Source organism: Coffea arabica, chromosome 7c (genome assembly GCF_036785885.1).
Source record: "Coffea arabica cultivar ET-39 chromosome 7c, Coffea Arabica ET-39 HiFi, whole genome shotgun sequence".
Lineage (NCBI taxonomy): Eukaryota > Viridiplantae > Streptophyta > Magnoliopsida > Gentianales > Rubiaceae > Coffea > Coffea arabica.
Genome location: NC_092322.1, coordinates 20,964,587 through 20,986,122, shown reverse-complemented (window position 1 = coordinate 20,986,122; position 21,536 = coordinate 20,964,587). Strand labels below are relative to the sequence as shown.

General features: G+C 35.4%; 1 protein-coding gene across 1 annotated transcript; it reads right to left on the bottom strand.

Moving 5' to 3' along the window:
• Nucleotides 1–874: 874 nt before the first annotated feature.
• LOC113699728 (7-deoxyloganetic acid glucosyltransferase-like) lies at nucleotides 875–4,978 on the bottom strand. Its single transcript, XM_027220082.2, has 2 exons — nucleotides 4,349–4,978; nucleotides 875–2,005 (listed from the first exon to the last, which is right to left on the bottom strand). Exons 1-2 carry the CDS (start codon nucleotides 4,869–4,871, stop codon nucleotides 1,041–1,043), a joined length of 1,488 nt encoding a protein of 495 aa, XP_027075883.2. The 5' UTR covers nucleotides 4,872–4,978; the 3' UTR covers nucleotides 875–1,040.
• Nucleotides 4,979–21,536: the final 16,558 nt, after the last annotated feature.

Sequence of the window (21,536 nt, the reverse complement as noted above, 5' to 3'; positions counted from 1 at the left end):
AAAATACCACCCTCATCTCTTTCTTCACCATCACCCCTACCTCTTGCAACCACCACTCTCCACATGCAATCACCACCCCCCTCTTCTTCTTCCTTATCTCCCTTCCCTTTCCTCCCTCCCCTATGCGTGCCCTACTCTCTTTGCTCCTCTCACGGTCACTTTCATACACCCTCTCTCTTTCCAGCAACCATAATTGATCACGGGAGAGAGGAAAGAGGTGTGGATAAAGGGTTGCGACCAAATCGCCCTCTCCCTGCCCCCCTCCTTCTCTCTTCTGTGACAAATTTGGTCACAAAAAGGAGGTGAGGAGGTGCAAAAAAGGAGCTACAAAGGAAAGGAAAGGGTGCAAGGGAGGGAATGGAGGAGAAAGAGGGAGAGGCAAGGGAGAGGAGATAAAATGAGAGGTAGAGGGTTTGTGATGGAAGGAAGGGTGATGGTAGAAGGTGGAGAATGATGGTGGCAGCAATAGGTAATCATAGAGGACTTTTCTATAGGTTGGCTTAACCATAGGTAGTTTTTCTATCATTAGGTCATTTTTCTGCCTCCCTTAGTTTTAATGATTTGAGTTACTATTTCAAATTAGTTCAAACCACAAGGGACGGGAATGTATGATTTCAAATTATAAATGGCTTTTCTACATATTAGTTTAACCACGGAGAACTTTTTATATTTTACCTTTTTCTATAAATAAAAGTTTGGATAGATTCGACTCCAATTACCAACATGGGTCAGAACATAATCCTAGAACCATAAGTTGCTTACAAGGATTCTAATAGATCGTTCACTAACACGGTCATCACATCGGCAATGAGATTCAGACACACGACCTTTTGCAAGAAATTGACTGTTCTCACTAACTAAGTCAACTTGTATTACCAATTATAAATAAAAGTTCGTTGAATGGTGACACACCACTGAAAGTACCAAAGAAAGGCAAAAAAAAAAAAAAAATTACCCCAATTTCCAATACAATTAACCCTCACAGTTAGATCCAACTCCCTTTAGTTAGCATTGCAAATTGGGGACCCATCACGACACAACTAAGAAAGAAAACTTGCATTTGTATCTCCTTTGAGACTCAACTTTTTGATGTCTCCAATGAGACGGTCCAAATCAATGTGAGATGATCCACCCGCCGCAACACTTTGTCTGGCCAACTTTGACAACTTGTCTGCGCATTGATCAAAATCACATCTTCTTTCAATTATATCCCTAACCATTTTCTCAATGATGGATCTGTTACAAGTATCTTTCATGTCCAATCCGAGCGTCCAAGTTTCACTCACAAACCTAGAAGTCACTTGCTGATCCACATAGGATGGCCAACAAATCATTGGAACACCAGCAATTATGCTTTCCAATGTTGAGTTCCATCCACTATGAGTTAGAAATCCACCAATTGCAGGGTGGCCTATCACCTCTTCTTGTGGAACCCAACTCAAAATCAGGCCCCTTTCTTTTGTATCTTCGTTCAGTTCCTTCAAGAAGTCATCATGCTGCTCCAACTTCTGTCCATTGATAGAGCCTGGCCTGATGACCCAAAGGAACCTCTGTCCACTGTTTACTATTCCATGCCAAAATTCTAAAAACTCATCCTTCGTTATGTTTTTGAGGCTTCCGAAGCTTATATAAACTACAGTCTTCAATGGTTGGCTGTCCAGCCAGCATAGGCAACTGGCATCTTCTACCCAGAAGCTGTTTGATACAGCTGCTGGTAGTTCTCTGGATTGAGCTGCAAGTTTTGTCTTCAGGTGAAGTTGTAACGGCCCAATGGCATACAAATTAGGAGCTTGAGAATGTATATGGGAAAGAAAGGGCCCTTCGAGGGCTTCAAACGTATTCAGTATAAGCCCAGCCGCCCGTGGAATGTTTCGAATTTCTTCCATCACCAGTTGGGCACCACGGTCAGCCGTGCAATCACGCCTGCAGAAGTCCGGAAGATCGCGACACCTTAACAATCCTTCCATGCCCGGTATGCTTTTTACTTCTGCGTCCAAGTCATTACCTGATGCAATAGGGTAAACAAATGCGCAAGTGCTGGTCTTTGTCGACTCTCAATACGGGATTATCTCAAATTTAATTTATATATCAAACTCTTATCTTTTAGAAACTCCTACTTGTTACAAACTCACCTGATAATTTAAAATTTATACTAGAAAAATCGTTCAAAACGTCCTTACAGTTCGCTAAATAATATTTTTAGCATACACTTTTAAATATTAAGGGCAAATTACAATTTACCCCCTTGTGGTTAGTATTTTTTTTATATAAATCTCCCATGGTTTCAAAAACTATATATAACACTCTCATGGTTTAAATTAAAGTATCAAAGTGACGGAAATGATCATTCGTAACAGTTTTCAAAATATCGAAATTACCCTTATAAATACATGACACACTAACCCTGTAAAATTTTATATTTTACCATATAATCTCCTTATAGTTTTCAAAATATACACATAACCCTCCTTGGTTAATAAATAACTTTCAGTTTTATATATGGGTATTTTTGACATTTTAGGTGACTCGTTATGAATGATCATTTTTGTCACTTTGACACTTTAATTCAAATCATAAGGGGGTTATGTATAGTTTTTGAAGTCATAGGAGGTTATGTAGAAAAATACTAAATCACAGGGGGTAAAGTGTAATTTGTCTAAATATTAAATTCACGTTATTTACAAATTCAGGTTAATAAATTTTGATACCAACATAAGTTTTTGACAACATTTTATTCTGAAATCACTATGTAACTCACATGCAATCATTTTTTATATACAAAAAATGTTAGATCCCACTTTTTTAGGAAAAATGAATATGATTCGGGTAAGATCCTATTGTTTTAGGGGCAAAACTAAATATGAATCAGGTTATTTGTTTTACTGCAAATAGTATCTTACCTTTTTACCTCTAAAAAAATTGACCATGTGTATGTCACGTGATGGATTTAGAATAAAAAGTGGTAAACAATTTAGATTGGTACCAAATTTTACTGATTTGATTTTATAAGAAATGTAAAGTTATCATTTTAAAAATGAAGGATCCAAAAATTCATTTGGAGCCAAATTTTAGTGACTTAAATATTTTATAAGAGATGTAAAGTTACCATTTTAAAAGTAAAAGAGGAAAAATTCATTTGACAAAATATGAGAAATATTTTGAACGATTTTTCCTTTTATGCTACATGAAGTCAGGATTAGAGCTTTAATCTTCGTCTAAATAAGTATCACTGCCTGGATGTCTTTAATTTGGTTCAAAAAAAATTTAATCTGCATTTGGTGGGTTCATCTTGGCGGCCAAATTCGTGCATCATTCATGCAGTAATAACATATAAATTATGTTTTGTTGGGATAAAATTTCTCGATTTAGAATCTCATGTATAACTTCATCAAAAATCATAATGGAGCTTTTAGGTTTGGCTCAATCTTTCAGGTTCACGAAATTATTATACAGCTGCAATATTCATGTGACTCACTCCAGAATACACATAACAAATCAACTAGGAATATACATAACAAATCAAAAAGAATGAGTTATTTATTTGTTGTTTCGGTTTAGGTGCGTGTTCAAACTAGAGCCAGGATTTTCTTTATCTTGAATTGGAGTTATTTATTTGTTGTTTCGGTTTAGGTGCGTGTTCAAACTAGAGCCAGGATATTCTTTATCTTGAATTGAGTGTCTTAGTTTCTTGTCATTAAATTAAGATAGTGTGAAAGTCTTTTGGATGAAGATCTATTAATTGAAAATTTCCTTTGCAGAATTTTGATACTATACACAGACACAAGTATTTTATATACTAAGCAACCAATGGTCAATTCTTTGCCTGCTCTTCTCCCAAGAATCTTCAAAAAACAAAAAAAAAGTTCGGTTTTTCTGAAGATTCTATATAACAGTTAATATGTATACAAATTCGTTGGAGACAGTCAGTTATGGTTATTTCTTTTGCAAAATACAAAATCCCTGTTCGGTTTTTTTTTTTTTGGCCTTTATAAAATTTTCTTTTTCAACCTAATAGAATAGTGACAATACCATATGCAATTGCCCTCTTCCCAAAAGTCAACTTCATTAACAAATTCGAGAAAAACGAAACTTTTGAGTGTGTGAACCGAAAAGCAAACGGGAGAAGAGAAGAGTTGAAGATGTTATCATCATGAAAAGGTTCTTCTAAATAATAAAATGAACAACAACACGTTAGTCACGCAAAAAGTTTTGATCGAATTGGCCCTACTAATTATGCACACAATTTAGCACAAAATTTTCTGTGATGGAGTTAGCAAGGGGAGGAGGCAGAGGGGTAAGAATGAAAGCTCCATGAAACACAAAATTGAGGTGGTGAATTGATAATTACCTTTGAAGGGGAGTTCACCAGTTTCAATGAGTTTGGGAATGCACATGTAAACCCACAGACAACAAGGGCTGATGGTTTCGAAAAATATGAATGGGATTCCCATCTCCTCAGCAACATCAAGAACATAGCAGTACAATCCATCGGCTATGATGCATGTGACTGGAGGCCGTTTACTACTGTTACAACTAAAACGTTCACCGCTCAGTACCTCAGTTAAGAAAGGCTCGGCCACCCTCTGCAAAGAATCGAGAATCTCTGTAAACTGTTCAACAGTACGAGGATCTTCATCTGGAAGGCCATCATCGACGTTTTCCAGGTGGAATCTTCCTTGATATTGATCTAAACGAGAGTGAATATTCGTGCAACGCAGGAGACGATTGTGGTTGTCCTTTGTGTTGAGGAATGTTACGTGAAGCCCAGCAAGGCACAAAAGTTCAGCTAGCTTCAGCATACTATTCACAGGACTTTGAATGGGTAAAGGGAAGATTAGTACGTGGGGAACAAGTTCATCTTGATGATCCATTTTTTGACTTGCACCCTTATTCCAGGTTTTGGTTCTGTATATATTATTCTTACTGGTAGGAATTCTTGTGAAGCCAAGAAATATGAAGGAGTATGCGCAAGCAAGTGGAACAGGAGATGTCTTCCTTCCTTTTTTTTTTTTTTACAGAAGCAAGAGATGCCGTCCATAGATTACTGATCCGGCACATGGTCTTAATTACTAATTAGTACTTGAATAAGGTACATATTTTGCAAAAGTCAAAACTTGTTACATGAAAGAAAGAGTACTCTAGTATATGTGCATAAATTATGCGTTCATTATTATTGCTTGTGGATAGGTGTTACAAGGTGTCTCACCTACACAAGTAATTGTACTTGTAAGTCACTCACTAGTTAGCGGTCTCGAAATACATTTACAAGTATTCACAGTAGAACACTTCGGCAAAAATGAAAGAACGCTCATACTTTACAGTCAAAAGGCCAACCTTGCATTTCACAAAGTATATAAAAAATATTTCTACAAATACTTGGCACGTAGAACAAGCCAACCTTGCATTTCACTCATAGTTATTAAACCCGGCCCGGGGAGGAACTCAGCGAAAAAGGTGAGTCAACGGATTAGTGGTTCAACCAATGGGTGAGTGATCCAACCGGTAATTGAAACTATAATAAACTACACCATAGTAAATGTTCAGTTAGTCCAATTTGTTATAGAGTCATTAATTCTTATAGGAATTAATAAAACTTAAATTTAATTAGTAATCTACAAAATTTCAAGTATAAAATTTTATCTAAGTGTAATTATCTAGTTTATTACGAATTTTAAGTGCAAAAGGTTATTAAGAATGATATTTGTCTTTAAAATGAATTGTGTAATACTTTATTTTTTAAATCCATTTCATAACTTATAGAATTTGGAGAATAATAAAATTATTAAACGATTCCAAACAAATTTTGTTTTGGAGAAATAAAATAAAAGTTTAATATATAATATAAGAAGGACAAAACAAGCACCAAATGGGTTGTTGGTCTAGTGGTGATTGCACTTTATTTTCATATGTGAGGTCTCATGTTCGCTTCAACATGTTTTAAAACTGTTTCACACAACAACTCAGATTCCTTACAAAACCGTACGGTTCAATCGAGTTGACCGATTGAACCACTGGTCCGTTGACAAGTCAACAGTTTCTTGCACAACTAATCCTATTAACAACCAAACTCGATGTCATGGCAAGTTCATCGGATTGACCAGTTGAACCGCCGGGTCGGATCGAGTTTAATAATAGTGATTTCACTAAGTATATAAGGAATATTTCTATAAACACTTGGCGTAACCATTTATAGCTAACCAACATATTTATTTTTGACAAGACCCAACCATTGGTCTACCTAACCAACATATTTATAGCTACTTTTATGGTTGACAGGACCCAACCATTGGTCTATTTCGAATGTACAAGAATTTAGGAAACAAGATAAGGCTGATCTAATTTGGCAAGTAACCACCCGCCTATCTAGCAATAGTCAGCAACTAAAGAAATTGCCTCCAATGTTCACAAGCATTTGGCACGCACAATAAAGGCAACACACGGGTTGCCGCATACGGCTTCCCTCCAATTGCAACGTTCTGTGTCTAGTTCCATTCCCGCACTTAGATGGACCAGACCCAAGGTTCCAAGCCACTGGAAACACACCTAATAACCCACAAATCTTAGTCAAACAACAGCCTCTGACCCTATATCCTTGGCCATGACTAACTCGACACAGTTATTCCTTACTACAAAAAAAAAAAAAAAAACTTAGAATCAGTCGTAGATTGAAACCTGAGTGCAAACAACACTAAGTACTACACCTACACCCTATAACACTTTAAAACATCTACAAAGATATAGAAAACAACAACAAACACCATTTCAACCTTTTCTACATTATTCTTCTATTTCGGCTTTCCTTCTTGACCATGACCGGCTGAATATGCCACGGTTACATGTCCTTGTCTAGTTTGCACACTAAGGGGCTGACAAACCACCCCCACCTGTAGAGGTTGATGCCCTCATCAACTTGGTCTACTTACTTCAGTTCTTTAGATACTCAGCAATATTGTCTTCAAATCGCCACAAAGTCACATCATGTTCCCGAGTAGCGTTTAGTGCATTCTCACCCTTATAATGGATTAGATAATTTGTCCTTCTATTCTTTTTGCTCTGCCCCATCATTCTATGATCAAGCACTATCAGCACGTCCTTGTCAAATTGCTTGTGGATCACTGGTGGAGCATGCTTTGCTTGCCTCCTTCCGTCATCCATCTCATCTTGATTGTAAGGAGTTAAGAAGTTCATATGAAAGGTTAGGTGGATCTTTAGTCTATCTGATAGACGATAGGCCACATGATCCACTTTTTTGATCACTTCAAACAGTCTATTGTACTTAGGAATCAGCCCACGATAAACTATCTTACTACTCACTTTCTTCCAAATCTAAGGAGTCAATTTTAGTATCACTTGATCCTCCACTTGGAACTCTACATCACATCTATGTTGGTCAGCATACTTTTTATTCACTATTGTGCTAGCGACAAACTATCTCTCGCCTTATCTACTTGTTCCTGCTTGACACAAGCAAATTTGTATGCAATGGGACAATGAATTCCACCCTGAAGGACAACTTCATGCGGTGTTAGATGTTGTTGTCTGTTCACCAACTCTAAAGGGCTCATCTTCATTGAGGATGATTTGTGCAAATTGTAGCAGATTTGCACCACATCCAACAACTCAAGCTAGTTCTTCTGACTAGCCGTCACGTAATGGCTCAAGTACTCATCCAACAAGGCATTGATCCTCTCTATCCGCTCAGAAGTCTAAGGATGTGCAGCAGTCAAGAACTTCATTTCTAAACCAAATAAGCCAAACAACACGGTCCAAAACCTACCTGTGAATCTCGTATCCCTGTCACTAATAATATCTTCAAGTAGTTCAAAGTATTTTACAGCATTTCTGAAAAACAACTTAGCAGCTTCATCAACAGGCATGGCTTAGGCACACCAATAAACACAGTATATTTAGAAAACTTGTCAACAATCACGAGAACAGAAGCCATGCCATAAACTTTAGGAAATCCTGAGATAAAGTCCACAAAAACTGATTGCCACAGTTGATCAGAGATAGGAACAACTACAACAAACCTGACTCCTTCCTCCTCTCAACCTTGTCTTACTAATAGACAAGACATATTTTCACTTATGCTTCAATATCTTTCTCCATCTTGGCCAAGCAAAATTGTGTAACTGCCACGATCGATCAGAGATAGGTAACGACTGCAACTAGCCTGGCTCCTTCCTCCTCTCAACCTTGTCTTGTTGATAGACAAGACACATTTTCATGTGTGTTTCAATATCTTTCTCCATCTTAGGCCAACAAAAACTACGCGAAAATAAGGCCCTCATCCTTTCCACTCCTGGATGACCTCCCGAGGAGCATCATGGGTCTCTCTCAACAGTTATCATCTAAGTCCCTCTCCTATTAGGACATATGCTCAACCACACTTACTGTGCATAATATATGTTTCTTGGTTTGGTTTTGCTCCTAAATTTGTTATTCTATGGTGATTTTATAATTGCCTAGAAAAGGATATATGCTTATACTTTATATTCTAGGTAATTAGGGTGCAAATTTTGTTAAAATGCATAAAGTTTGGGAAGTGTTGTGTGGTTTGTATCTTGAGTAGTTTCCTGTCTATTTTATATTGGTACAATAACAAAGGCAAGAAGTTATTTGCAAGGACTCTTCATGCCTTTGTGTCTTTTGCATCATTTGAACCTTACTAGTTGGTTTGACGCATTTGTTTTTAGGTTTCTATTACTAATGGCATCAAGTGGAACTCAAGAAGATTTGGAGATAAATGAACAATGGATCATGGAACTTCATGGTTGGAACATTTCAATCACATCAATAGGGGAGTATTCCTTTCTTTATCTTGATTTTCCTTTTTACATATTGAGGGCAATGTATATTTTAAGTGTGGGGGGGGGGGGGGAGAGTTGAGATTATATGCATTGTATGTGATTGATTTGTAAGTTAGAAAAATTGGATTTGTGCTTCAAAAATGTTATTATGCTTTGGATTTTTCAAGATTGGAATTGTTGGTAGGGAGTTTCGTCCATTTACAAGAAAAAACTTTGTCAAAATTTTTCTAAATTTTGTCCAAAATTGCAAAATTGCCCCAAAATTTTAAAAATTTTTTTAATTTCATCCTAAAGCAACAAGTTCCACACTATTAGTAACTCAAATTCCTTTTATGTTTGAGATAAATATGTGTGACTTGAGAAATTCACTTCTTATTTAACTTTAAAATAGGCTATAATGTGATTATAATGTTTGCTATTTTAGGAAAATATATCTTGTAAAGTGGAAGAAATTATGCATAAATTTTGCATGTTTGGTGAAGTTTCTTCTATTTACTTAATTTAAATAGTTGAGTGATAAATATGGTCAATAAATGCAATACTTTTCCTATGATTATTCTTTTGGGGGAATGTTTATTTATTATCTTTATGTTGACAAAAAGAAAAAAAAGAATAAAAGTTGTAGTTCTATTCGAATGGTTCTTATACTTAGTAATCGAGAGTTTTCATCTACAAATATTAACTTTCACATAAAACGGTACTTGAATTAAGAGTATACAAAGCAACTCGAATATATGAAGTGTTGAGTAACTAGGGGTCTTCATCTAATAATATATATCTTCGCGTCAAAAGGCACTTTCACAACTTGAGTAAGTATTTGATATATTTATAAATAAATCCCTCTTTTGAGAAAATGATCATAGGATTTGGAAGCTAATTATTGACTATATGATTTATTTTGCTTGTGAAATTGGATGATGCTGAGAAATTGAATTGAACTAATTAAAATTATGATATAATTGGCTCTCTTTTACTTGATATCATGAGTACTTGAAATTAATTGAATGATTGTATAATGGTTATTTACCTTGTTTTGAGCAAATGATTTCAAACTGTGCACATATGTTATTTCAAAAGTTTAGGATCATTGTTGGTTTGAATTTCTTATTGCTTGAGAATAAGCAAATATTCACATGTGGAAAAATTTGATAAGTGTGTATTTTGTGTGTTTGAATTATTCTTTATAGTTTAGTTTTTGGTGTGTTTTAGTCACTTCAATAGCTAATTAACTAGGGTTTTAGTGAAATTTATATCTTGTGGCTAAAGTGAGAAAATTGCATTTTTTTAATTAAAGTGGTGAAAACTTCATGTTTTTGTAGGTTTTAATAACTCAATCATCGTTGAAGTCAAATGAGAAGATATTTGAATGATTGTTGTGATTTAAAGAAGACATGAAGTGCAAAATGTTTAAAAGATGAAATGCAAACAAGTGAAAAAGAAGAAAAGTTTGACAAATTTGACATACTTTGGTATTTTGGTTATATTTTGAGTTACAAGCATTGGATTGAGATTTTTCTTAAACCATTTTGAAACTAAGACATAGCACTGCATTTCTTATGAAGACATCAAAATCCAGTTCATGAGTTTTTCTGCTAAAAACGTCAAAAAATAGTCGACCATTTTTATTGTCGAAAGTTGAAATAGGGTTTTGACCAATCAGGGATATTTGGTCATTTTAAAGCCTACAAAGCTCCAAATAAGATGATTCTCAGTGCATTGAAAAGCTACTTCAAAGGACTATAACTTTCATGTCTTGTATAAGATCTAGTCAGCCTCCATCATTGAGAAAATATCAGTTGAAATTGGTGTAAAAACTGAATAATGTTGAAGACTGATCAGAAAAGTGCAAACCTGCAGGGGAGGACAAAATGTGACCCAATATGCAACCTTAATCAATGTTTTGAACCTACCTATTCATATTTCAGCTGCTTTACAGCTAGAACTAGTTATACTTTAACTTGCATCTCTTTCCTATTACTTTTGGACCAATTTCTCAACGGATTGCAACAAGAAAGTGCAAGAAGATCTAGGAAATTTGGAGTAACAACTTTTGAGAATATCAAGACACAATATGCACAACTTGAAACATGATTGTTTGGAACTTTAATTCTCTATACATAGGACCTTTGTTGAGCTTGTTATATAACTTTGGAATCTAGAGAAACTGTACAAAAATATAGTTTTTTACTAGAATTTCCTTAGTTCATTAGTTAGAATAGATTAGCATAGTTTGTTTCATCCATATCTTGCATGTAACTAAGTATAGATGAATCTGAGAATGAAGATGGAGAGCTTGGAACTCATATAACAAGGGTAACATTTCTCCTATCACTTTATTTCTTGTATTGATTCTAATGTTCGGTTATATTACAAGTTTGGATCTTGTTTTCATGTCTTTCATATTTTGCTAGTTTTTATACCTAGGGTATGGATAAACGTCTATGATTATTATATGATCTTTTCATGGTTATTTGAGTTGTATTTTTGAACAAGTTATTTAGCACTTTTGCTTTTCTAATCATGATTAACTAGCTATTAATTGTAATAATCTTAAGGTGTTAAGTTTACAATGAGAATTGAAATTTCACCCTAGTTTAAGAAAGTGCTAAATCTAGGGTGTTCACTCACGAGAGTAGAAAAGCACCTTTGTAACTTTAGTGAGTTGTTTCATTTAATTTCATAACCACAAGAATAGGTATGACTTAGTTACAAATATAGTTGATTCATTACGAGAATAGGTTTTACATGAATTAAGAAATTACGTCATAAGTAGTCAAGATAATAATATTCAATTAACAGGTAATTTCACTTGTAAGGGTAGTGAGAAATTCCATAGTTCTAGGAGATTTCTATATATTATTACTTTTATTACTTTTATTTCATATTTGTAGTGTAGATTCAATCTCTTGCATTTGTGATAGTCTAAATAATAGAGGAGTTCAAAAACTATCGGTAATTGACAATCTTCTCTGTGTGATTGACACCTAATGTTCCTGTACTCAATAAACAATCTGTGTACTTGGAAAAAACAAGGTATTTAAGTTTTTTTAAAATTTGGTACATGGTAGAACCTCATCAAGTATCGCAACCCCAAATAGGTCCTTACTCGACTTTTATGATTGAAATGGTCAAACTAGATTACACCTACTAATAAGAAATTGACAATGTTACTGACAAGTCAACTTAAAGGAAATGGCGAAAGTAGAGTGAACTGACAAATGATAAAGTGATAACCCCATTAAGAATTCATCTAAGAGAGATGAATGGGGAAGAGCCTCAAGGAATCATGTATGATCATACTTAAGAAGTTCTGAACTAAATAAGTAGATATTAGTAAACTACATACAAAATATAATATTCATGCCAATTCTTCCAATAGGAAATAGTAAAAAGTGTGCACACTAGCACGAACATGACGTCTAAGTAGTTTAAAGAAACTAATACGTATAGCAAGCACAAAACATGTAATACTGATGTATGAAGAGAAGTGGGTCAAATTTGAGATAGCATATTGTTTATATTAAGATGGTGACGTGATTCTACCTTAAAAAGCTATTAACTTCATCTCAATAGAAGTTGAAACTTTTAGAACTTATAGAAGAACATATAACAATCATTTTAGATTTACTCTTTTGGTGTTAAATTTGATAAAACTCTTTCGAGAAGGAATAATGGAGTTTACGCATTTAGAATTCAAGGACACTATATCATTTGTTAAATCACTTCAATTCGGATGATGGTCATGGCAATAATCTACAGTTGTATTTCCATGACCTTAAAGTTGAGGTAGTAGTTACTTGGTTGCTTGTAGTAGCCTATTAGAAAGTTGATAAGAATTCAGAAAGATCATGCATGTACTTACTTGAGCAAAATCCATATGCCAGGTTCTTTAAATGCTTATGATAGATACCTAATTTTAACAATTACCATATTGTTTTAAAGACTTTATCTAGCGTTGATCAGAGAGGGTAAAATAAATCAACAACCTCATATGTTGCAGTACTTTGTGTTGAAGGTGAAGAAAATAGAAAAACCAGCAGGCACAGTAATAGAGTTCATACACAAAGTGAAACTTCAAGAAAAACATACAATACTGTTATGAATGCTGTGATCCACTCCAATACGTAGTTCTTCACCTCTTTGGTCACCTTGGTTGGAACCAAGGAATTCTAACATAAGGACTAAATGTGTGCAGAAGTAAACGAAAGAGAAAAAGAGCTGCAACAGACCTACAAATGCTGCTACTCCATGAGCTCCAAAATGTTATGATTTAGTATAGTAATTATGTACTAGTCATTACTAAGGGGCTGCTTGGTTAAAGGGTTTGGAAATCAAATAATGGAATGAACCCCTTATTTGTTGCTTGGATTAAGTCTATTGGAATGTAATTTCTGGAATCATTTCTAAAAAATCGGACTTTCACCATTCCTGAGTAAATTGGGAGGTTTTGGACAAAACCCTCAACTCATTCCCGAGCAAAAACATTTATGACGAACCTACCCTCTTTTTTCCTTCATTACACGCCGCACCTTCTGTTCTTCTTCTTCATCAGATTTCTATCTCTTCTACTTCACCGGTTGGACAACCATAAAGATCAGTGGCTTTCGACTCTCCTTGGACAACGAATTCTAGAGTTGAAGAGTCTTCTACTAGGGTGAATTCCTTGATCTCAGGTTAGTGGATTACAAACTCCCTTGCCTCTGCAATTTTCTTTTCGTATGCAAGCTTTTCTCTTTCTTCTTCTCTGTTTTTTCAGGCTACTCACTGGGTAGCTGAAAATAAAGAAGAAAAGAAGGGAATCTGATACAATAACACTAACTGGACCAAAATGCTATGCTCTGGACCCATCACCTTCTCACTTTTATTCCACTCACGCTACACAATCTGTCAGTTTTGCAAAAAGTCTTCCTTCCATGAATTCATATTCTTTTGTCACAAAATCCAATAAGAAATTATTTCCGCAACAAATACACTATTATTGGTGAGAATAATACATGTTTTTAATCCATGTATTTTGTTGTAATACATGTATTTTAATTCACTTACTTCAACAAATACATTATTTTGTTCTTTTTTTTGGTGAGATAAATGTTAATGTCACTAGATTTGTCATTTTTATGGTTTTAATGTGTTTTCTTGGATTACGCATTCAATGGAGGTCAATCAATTCTTGATCTTTTGGTTATTTGATCCGTGAATACTGGTATAGTTTGGGTGGGTTTCTACATGCCCTGTACCTGTTTGTAAAATTGTCTGCTTGAATAGCTTTCAGTTTCATAGTTATTCGTACATTAGGATTTCAAGTTTCAACCATCAATTTCATTTGTTTATGCTTATTTATATCTATACATCATTGTGTTTACGGATGTATGATGCATGTCTAGGCCCTTTTAATAAGATCAATTGATGTTTAATGCATTTGAAGATTTTGATACCGTAATCTAGTTTGGTGAATACTTACGTTTGGTTGTCATATTGTTATGTAGACAAAGATGCCACGTTTGCCTATTGAAAACAGAAGACGCAAAAAATATCGAGGGCAAAGCCAGATTTTATCAGGAATGATAATGGTTGTTATTGCACTGTTTATGATGTGGTACCAGTTAATATTCATACATCTCAAAAGTAGAAGATGCCAAATAAAATCAAAAGAAGAAAAAGTCACTGAGCACATGCAACACTTATTCAATTTGACTAGGGAGAGTGATGCTTATTGTATTAGCGAACTTCGTATGGATAGACGAACATTTGGGATATTATGTGAAATGATTAGAGACACTGGAGGTTTGAAAGCTACAAGAACATGTCAATAGAAGAAATTGTTGCCATGTTTGTATATGTTTTGGCTCACCACAAGAAAAGTAGAACAATTTGTGGTCTATTTTGGAGAAGTAGAGAAACGGTGAGTCGTCAATTTAATCTTTGCCTCCTAGCAGTTTTGAAATTGCATACTATATTACTTAAGAAGCCTGAGCCTATTACCGAAGATTGCACAGATGAGAGATGGAAATGTTTTAAGGTAATTCAAATATTAAAATACAATCATTTAATAAAATGTATGTTTTCATCTAAACTATCCAATATAGATATTTTAACTCATTTATATTTTTTATTTTTGTTAAAATAGAATTGTTTAGGTGCCTTAGATGGGACATTAATAGATGTGACACCACCCACCGAACAAAAATCAAGATACCGAACGAGAAAAGGAAGTATTGCAACGAATGTATTAGGGGTTTGTTCTCCTAATATGCAATTTATCTCTGTCTTGCCTGGTTGGGAAGGTTCGGCACATGATGGTCGTGTGCTTCGAAATGCTATCTCTAGACCAAATGGTCATAGAGTCCCACAAGGTAAACATATATTGCAGTATTCAATACCATTCAATCAATTTTTTTTCGAAAATAAGGTAGTCTAGTATTAATTTGTACATGATTGAATTTTGAAGGTTGTTATTACTTGGTGGATGCTGGATATTGTAATGCTGATGGATTTCTTGCCCCTTATCGAGGGCAAAGATATCACCTTAATGAATTCAATGGTTATCGACCACAAAGACCAGAGGAATATTTCAACATGAAACATTCTAAAGCTAGAAATATCATAGAAAGATGTTTTGGATTGCTAAAAGGAAGGTGGAAGATTCTAGCATCCCCTTCATTTTTTCCAATTCAAACACAAGTGCGAATAATTATGGCATGTTGTCTGCTGCACAACTTGATAAGGAAGTTCATGACTTTTGATCCACAAGAATTACTACAAAGTGAAGAAAATGAAAGTGAAGATGAAGACAGTGATGAAGAAGTAGAGTGCATATCCACTATTTTGCCAAGTGATCAATGGGCAAATTTTAGAAATAATTTAGCACATGAAATGTTTGACAATTGGAGGGCTGGACTTAGTATTTAGCTATGAATGGATGTTTAGCTCTTAGACTCATTAAATTTGGATTGACATTTGATGTACTCTTGTAGTGGATTTGTGAATTAGATTGACACTTGATGTATGTTCTTTTAAATTTGGATTGACTCTTAATTGTATGTTCTTTTATGTGTTTTGTTATATTATAAATTTCAGTTATATGCTATTGTGTATCAAAATTAATTGATATATATGGGTTGACTTCTAAATGATAGGATGGAGAATGATGAAATTGTACGTGGAAGAGGGAAAAATAAATGTTTTTGGACTGGTGAAGAGGTAAAAGTGCTCATAGAATCATTGCAAGAGTTGGCTTGTGATCCAATGTGGAAATCAGATGGAGGATTTAAAAATAATTATATGAGCGAATTGCTTAAAATTATCTTGCGTAAACAACCTACTTTTACCAAACAAGTCAGCCCACATATTGAATCAAAAGTTAAGTGGCTGAAAAATAGGTTCCATGCAATTGTTGAAATGTGCAAAGAAAGTGGTTGTAGTTGGAATGATGCTGAGAAAAAGATTTCTTGTGAAAAATAGTGGTATGATGATTGGTGCAAGGTAAGAAATTGATTACTTTTTACATTCTGATATGTTCTTTTTCAACCTTTTATTAAGATTATCATTTATCTTTCTATTCTATCTCTAGACTCATAAGGATGCGAAGGGCCTTTGGGATGTCAAATTTCCATATTTAGGAGATCTTGAAATTGTATATGGAAGAGACAGAGCCACTGGAAATATTGCTGAAGATTTTGCACAAGCTGTCCAAGATATGGAAGATGTCCAAAATTTGGAGGAAGGACATGAAGGGCTTGATGCTATGTCAAACTCGGATAATGATAAGGTAGAAGAAGATGAAGTAAATTCCATAGAGCAATCAACTCAACCAAGCTCAACAAGTACAAGAAATTCCAAGAAACAAAAGAAACAATCCCCTCCCATTGCAAATGTGTCAAAAAAAATGAAATCTGCATCAACAACAAGGGGTGATCTTGATGCATCATTGCAACTTCTCACCAGCAAATTTGGAGATTTCGTGGAGGGAATTCAAGCTAATTTCACAACTATGGCAGCAGCCATGTCAAATGAGGATAAACGTGAGCAATTGGTCTCCGATAGAAGAGATCAAGTTGTTGCTGAGTTAATGAAACTTGCTTTACCGAGTGGAGATGTAATGAATGCAGCCGACATACTTTCGAAGCAGATTTCCAAGCTTCATGTGTTCTACAATCTTCCTGCAGAAATGAAACGACAATATGTAATTAACCTCCTTTATCCTCCATCTACTCGCTGAAGTAAAATTATTGTTAGCTGGAAAGTGATGATTTGATGGCAATTTCTTTTTGTTATGGTGATTGTTCGATGGTTATATGATTAGTCTTTTGGAGATTGTGGACATTGAGTGGCACTCTCGACTGGATTAGACAATTGACTTGTATTTGGTATGGTTAGCTTTTGTGATTTGAGTCTCCTTCTTTTGTTCATATATGTAAGGAGAGATCTATTTCATATCATTATCTAATATAGGAACCACAAATGACTTGTTAATGGAGTAAATTTCCAAAAAGAAAGAGTTTTTAAACTAATTTCCTAAAGGCTGGCAATTTTTGAGTCTCTTCCCCAAGGGTGAAAAACACATTCAAGAAATGCGTTCTTCCAAATAAAAATGCAACTTTCAAATACGTTATTTTAATTTTCGTAAATTTGTTTAAATATAAAAAATTGGTTAAATAGCGTATTAAATACAAAACCTGCTAATTTCCCATAAAGAGCTGGTATCTTATGAGTAATTTCTTTTTTTTTTTAACTTTCACATATTTAATTTATGTTAAATACAAAACATACTAGTTTTCCTTTGGGCGCTATTTAATCAATTTTTTCCATAAAGAATTGGTATGTTTTCCATAAAGAGTTGGTACAAAACATACTACAAAACCTGTCAGTTTCCCTTAAAGAGCTGGTATCTTATGGGCAATTTTGTTTTTTTAACTTTCACATATTTAATTTATGTTAAATACAAAACATACTAGTTTTCCTTTGGACACTATTTAATCAATTTTTTCCATAAAGCTGGTACAAAACCTGCCAGTTTTCCATAAAGAGCTGGTATCTTATGGGCTATTTAACCAATTTTTCATATTTAAATAAATTTCCAAAACATAAAATAACGTATTTGAAAGTTGCGTTTTTATTTGGAAGAACACATTCCTTGGATGCATTTTTCACCCTTTGGGAAGAGACTAAAAAATCGTCACCTTTTGGGTGATTGTTTAAAAACTCCTTTTTTTGGGAATTTACTCCTTGTTAATGCAGCCACTATATTTATTTTCTGGTATTAATTTTTTTATTATTTATGATTTTCTTATGTTTTATCAAAAAGTTAATAACTATTGTAGTTACAATTATGAAAATGTTAATTTGTCGTATGTGTAATTCTTTTGTTTTAGAAGAATTGTTATATCAGGGGTAAATTTGGAATTTAATTGCATTTAATTCCGAAACACTCATCAAACCAAGCATCAGGAATTGGAATAATGCTAATTCCAATGTGTGAACCAAGCAAGATATTGGAATGAAAAGTTTTAATTCCAAAACCAGAGTCTATGATTCCAATTACAATTCCAATTCCTAAACTTGAACCAAGCGCCCCCGGAGCAGTTGAATGAGAAGAACAAGACAATGGAGATGAAAAGGGAGGGGAAAGATAGGAATAAGAGAGAGAGAGGAACAAGAGGGAAATGAGAATCAATTCTATTATGAATCAACTTGCTCATCTTTTACAACTTAGCTCATTATATAAGAGTGAGCTAACCAATCACTACTATTTTATTCTGGAAACTAACTAACTTGCTGACCTCACCAATCCTAACAACTTTCTAACAGACTAACAGAAACTGCTACTTATTGCCTAATTGCAAATTAGCCTTCAGGTCCTGACAATTCTCTTCCTGTGAGGACCCAAAAATTCGCTTATTTTTATCGTAATTTACTGGGTTATTTAAATATTTATTCACTCATTTTCCCCCGAATAATTTATTTCAATCATTTTTAAACCATTTACATAGAACTATGACTTGCATATAAGAAAAAAAAAACCCTCTCTCTAGTAGAAACAACTTATCTCTCTAAGAAAAGAGTTCTCTCTTCCCTAGATGGAAGGTCAGACAAAACAAAAGTTTAACTTTTTGAATCTTTGAACTTTCAAACACTCTGACTCCAAAAGCACTTGGTTGGCGCCCTTCAATCCATAACCTTCTTGACTTTCCGAGCAGCTTTGATCCGCTTAGAAAGCACAATCTTGTCGGAATCCTAGAAACATCTTCTGTAAGCATTCACAATACGATAAAGCTCCTTCATGCAAGAAGCTAGAGAAGCTATTGTCAGTAGCACCAGCGTACGAGGGGCCATTTTACTAAAGCAGGCAATCACAGCAGAACATAAGAGTATACTAAGCTCAAACTCAGATTCACTACTTCCTTACCACCTGAAAACCCTACTAAGCTGAGGCAGGTAGTTTAATTGGTCATAAACTATCTTGACCTAGCTCTAGTTTGTGTCGTGTCTGTCTTTTTAATTTCTTTTGCCATTTTTTTCCCTTCAAATTCTTTTTTCTGGGTCGCTTGCATCTTGAGCAGGGGGTAGCTCGTCTCCTTTGTGTTAAGGTGTTGGGTACGTCCAGACTCTGGTTATAGTGAGGTATCACCAATTTGTCTAAGAGTATGGCGGATGACTTGGCTGAAATTTTGCATAATTTTGATCTCTCGAGTACAGAACTACAAACAACTAGGTGGGTACTGAGGAGATAATTGGAGGAATTAGTGAATGTAAAGAAGCATGATTGGTAAAGTTGTGGGGGAGAAAATCTTAAACTATACGGGAGTAAAAAACTTTATGACAGCAGCATGGAGTTACCCTAGAGAGTTGAGAGTGGTGGAACTGGGACCGAACAAGTTTCAGTTTATAATACTAGCTGAGAAGGACAGAGAGAGGATTTTGTGTAGGGGACCTTGGATAATGGATAACCAACTTCTGGTGTTGCATGAATGGTATGAGGGAATAGAAGAGGATGAAAAGGTATTCAGTCTAGCACTCCTATGGCTCCAAGTTTGGAACTTGCCTGTTCATTAGATGTCGAAGGAGGCAGGGAAGAGGATAGGTTCAATCTTTCACCAAGTAAGAGAGGTGATAGTTCCCCAAACAGGGGGTAAAGAAGGGAGACACTTGAAACTCCTAGTAGTTGCTAATATCTGCCAACCACTGTTGAGGGGTACCATTGTCAAGGTTGGAGAAGCAACTAAATGGGCTAGCTTTAAATACGAGAGATGCCCAGATTTCTGCTACAATTGTGGAACTATAGGCCATAGTGAAAGAACATGCAAGACGCAAACCTCCTCAGGTATAGGAAAGAAGGATAACCAATATGGTCCTTGGCTAAGGGTTGGTAACTTAAGGAGCTCACCACAGAAGAAACAGGTTGGTACGGTGTACAACCCTCAATGGCCTCAATGGAGAATCCAGGAAGGGGTGTGGAAGGAGAAAGAGAGCTCTATTGTAAATGAGGAAATTCAGGAAAACCAAGGACCAAAGGATGGTGGGAGCACTAAAAGGACTGGTACTGAGGTTACAACTATGGCTAAAGGAGGTGAGAGCAAGGAAGTACAGGAAATAAGAAATGATGTAGGTATAAGCTCACACCACAGTAAGGAGCCAGTTGGGACAGACAGGGTTGCGGGTAACATATTACAAGATCAGCTCAAAGAGGACCTTAGGACTACGAAGGATGTTCTGGTTGAGCCAGAAAGAAGCAAAGAGGATGACATGCAGATGAAGGGAAAAGGAAAGGAAGGGGCTAGCATGTCTGTCCAGATGTTGGAAGTAGGAATAGAACAAGTGACGGTTCACCTCCCCAGAACTGAGAGCTTGGGAGTAGGGGATATAGAGATGGAACTGGTAAACCTGGGAGGTAATGAGAGTACTAAATTAAAAGACGCTTTAGGTAAACAGAATAGAAAAACTTTGAGGGTGTTAAGGTCTCCTAGAAAACAAAGACAACCTCTAAAAGAGGTCAATGCCAATACTACCAGAGGTAGGAAGCCAGGGAAGAGGAAACTGGCTCTGGGAGAAACGGACATGGAAATTGATGAGGATAGCAAGAAGGATGGAAAAAGGAACAAAACGGAATTGACTGGGGAGTTACAAGGCATGGATTTTGTTGGGGAAGGGTCCAACTGGACCCTAATGGACAAAAAAGGGTTCTAGTGTGGAATTGTCAAGGAGTGGGGAGCCCCGTAACAATTCCCTAGCTGAGAGAGGTTAACAACCTCTCCTCTCCAAGCATGGTGTTTTTATGTGAAACTAAGAACAAGAGTAAATACATGGACAAGGCTAAGAAAATTCTGAATTTTGATGAAATAGTTATAGTGGAAGCAATGTATAAGGCAGGAGGCATGGCTCTTATGTGGAAAGAGGAGATTAAAATCAAACAAGTGTTAAGGACTGCTTTTACCATTGAAGCCCAAATAGAGGATCAGGAGAATAGGTGTGATGGTGGTTTGTTGGGGTCTATGCTAGTTGTGAGGACCAAATTAGGAAACAACAGTGGAAAGTGCTTCAAGCTAGGAAAAGACTATGGGGGGACAGATGGTTACTAGCAGGAGACTTCAATGATATTGTGGCGAATGATGAGAAGTGGGGTGGAAACTGGAAAGAAGAAGAGAGCTTTAAGGACTTTAAGGAGTTTATCAATGTAAACCAGTTGATGGATGTGGGCTTTGAAGGTCATCCCTGGACCTGGTGTAACAA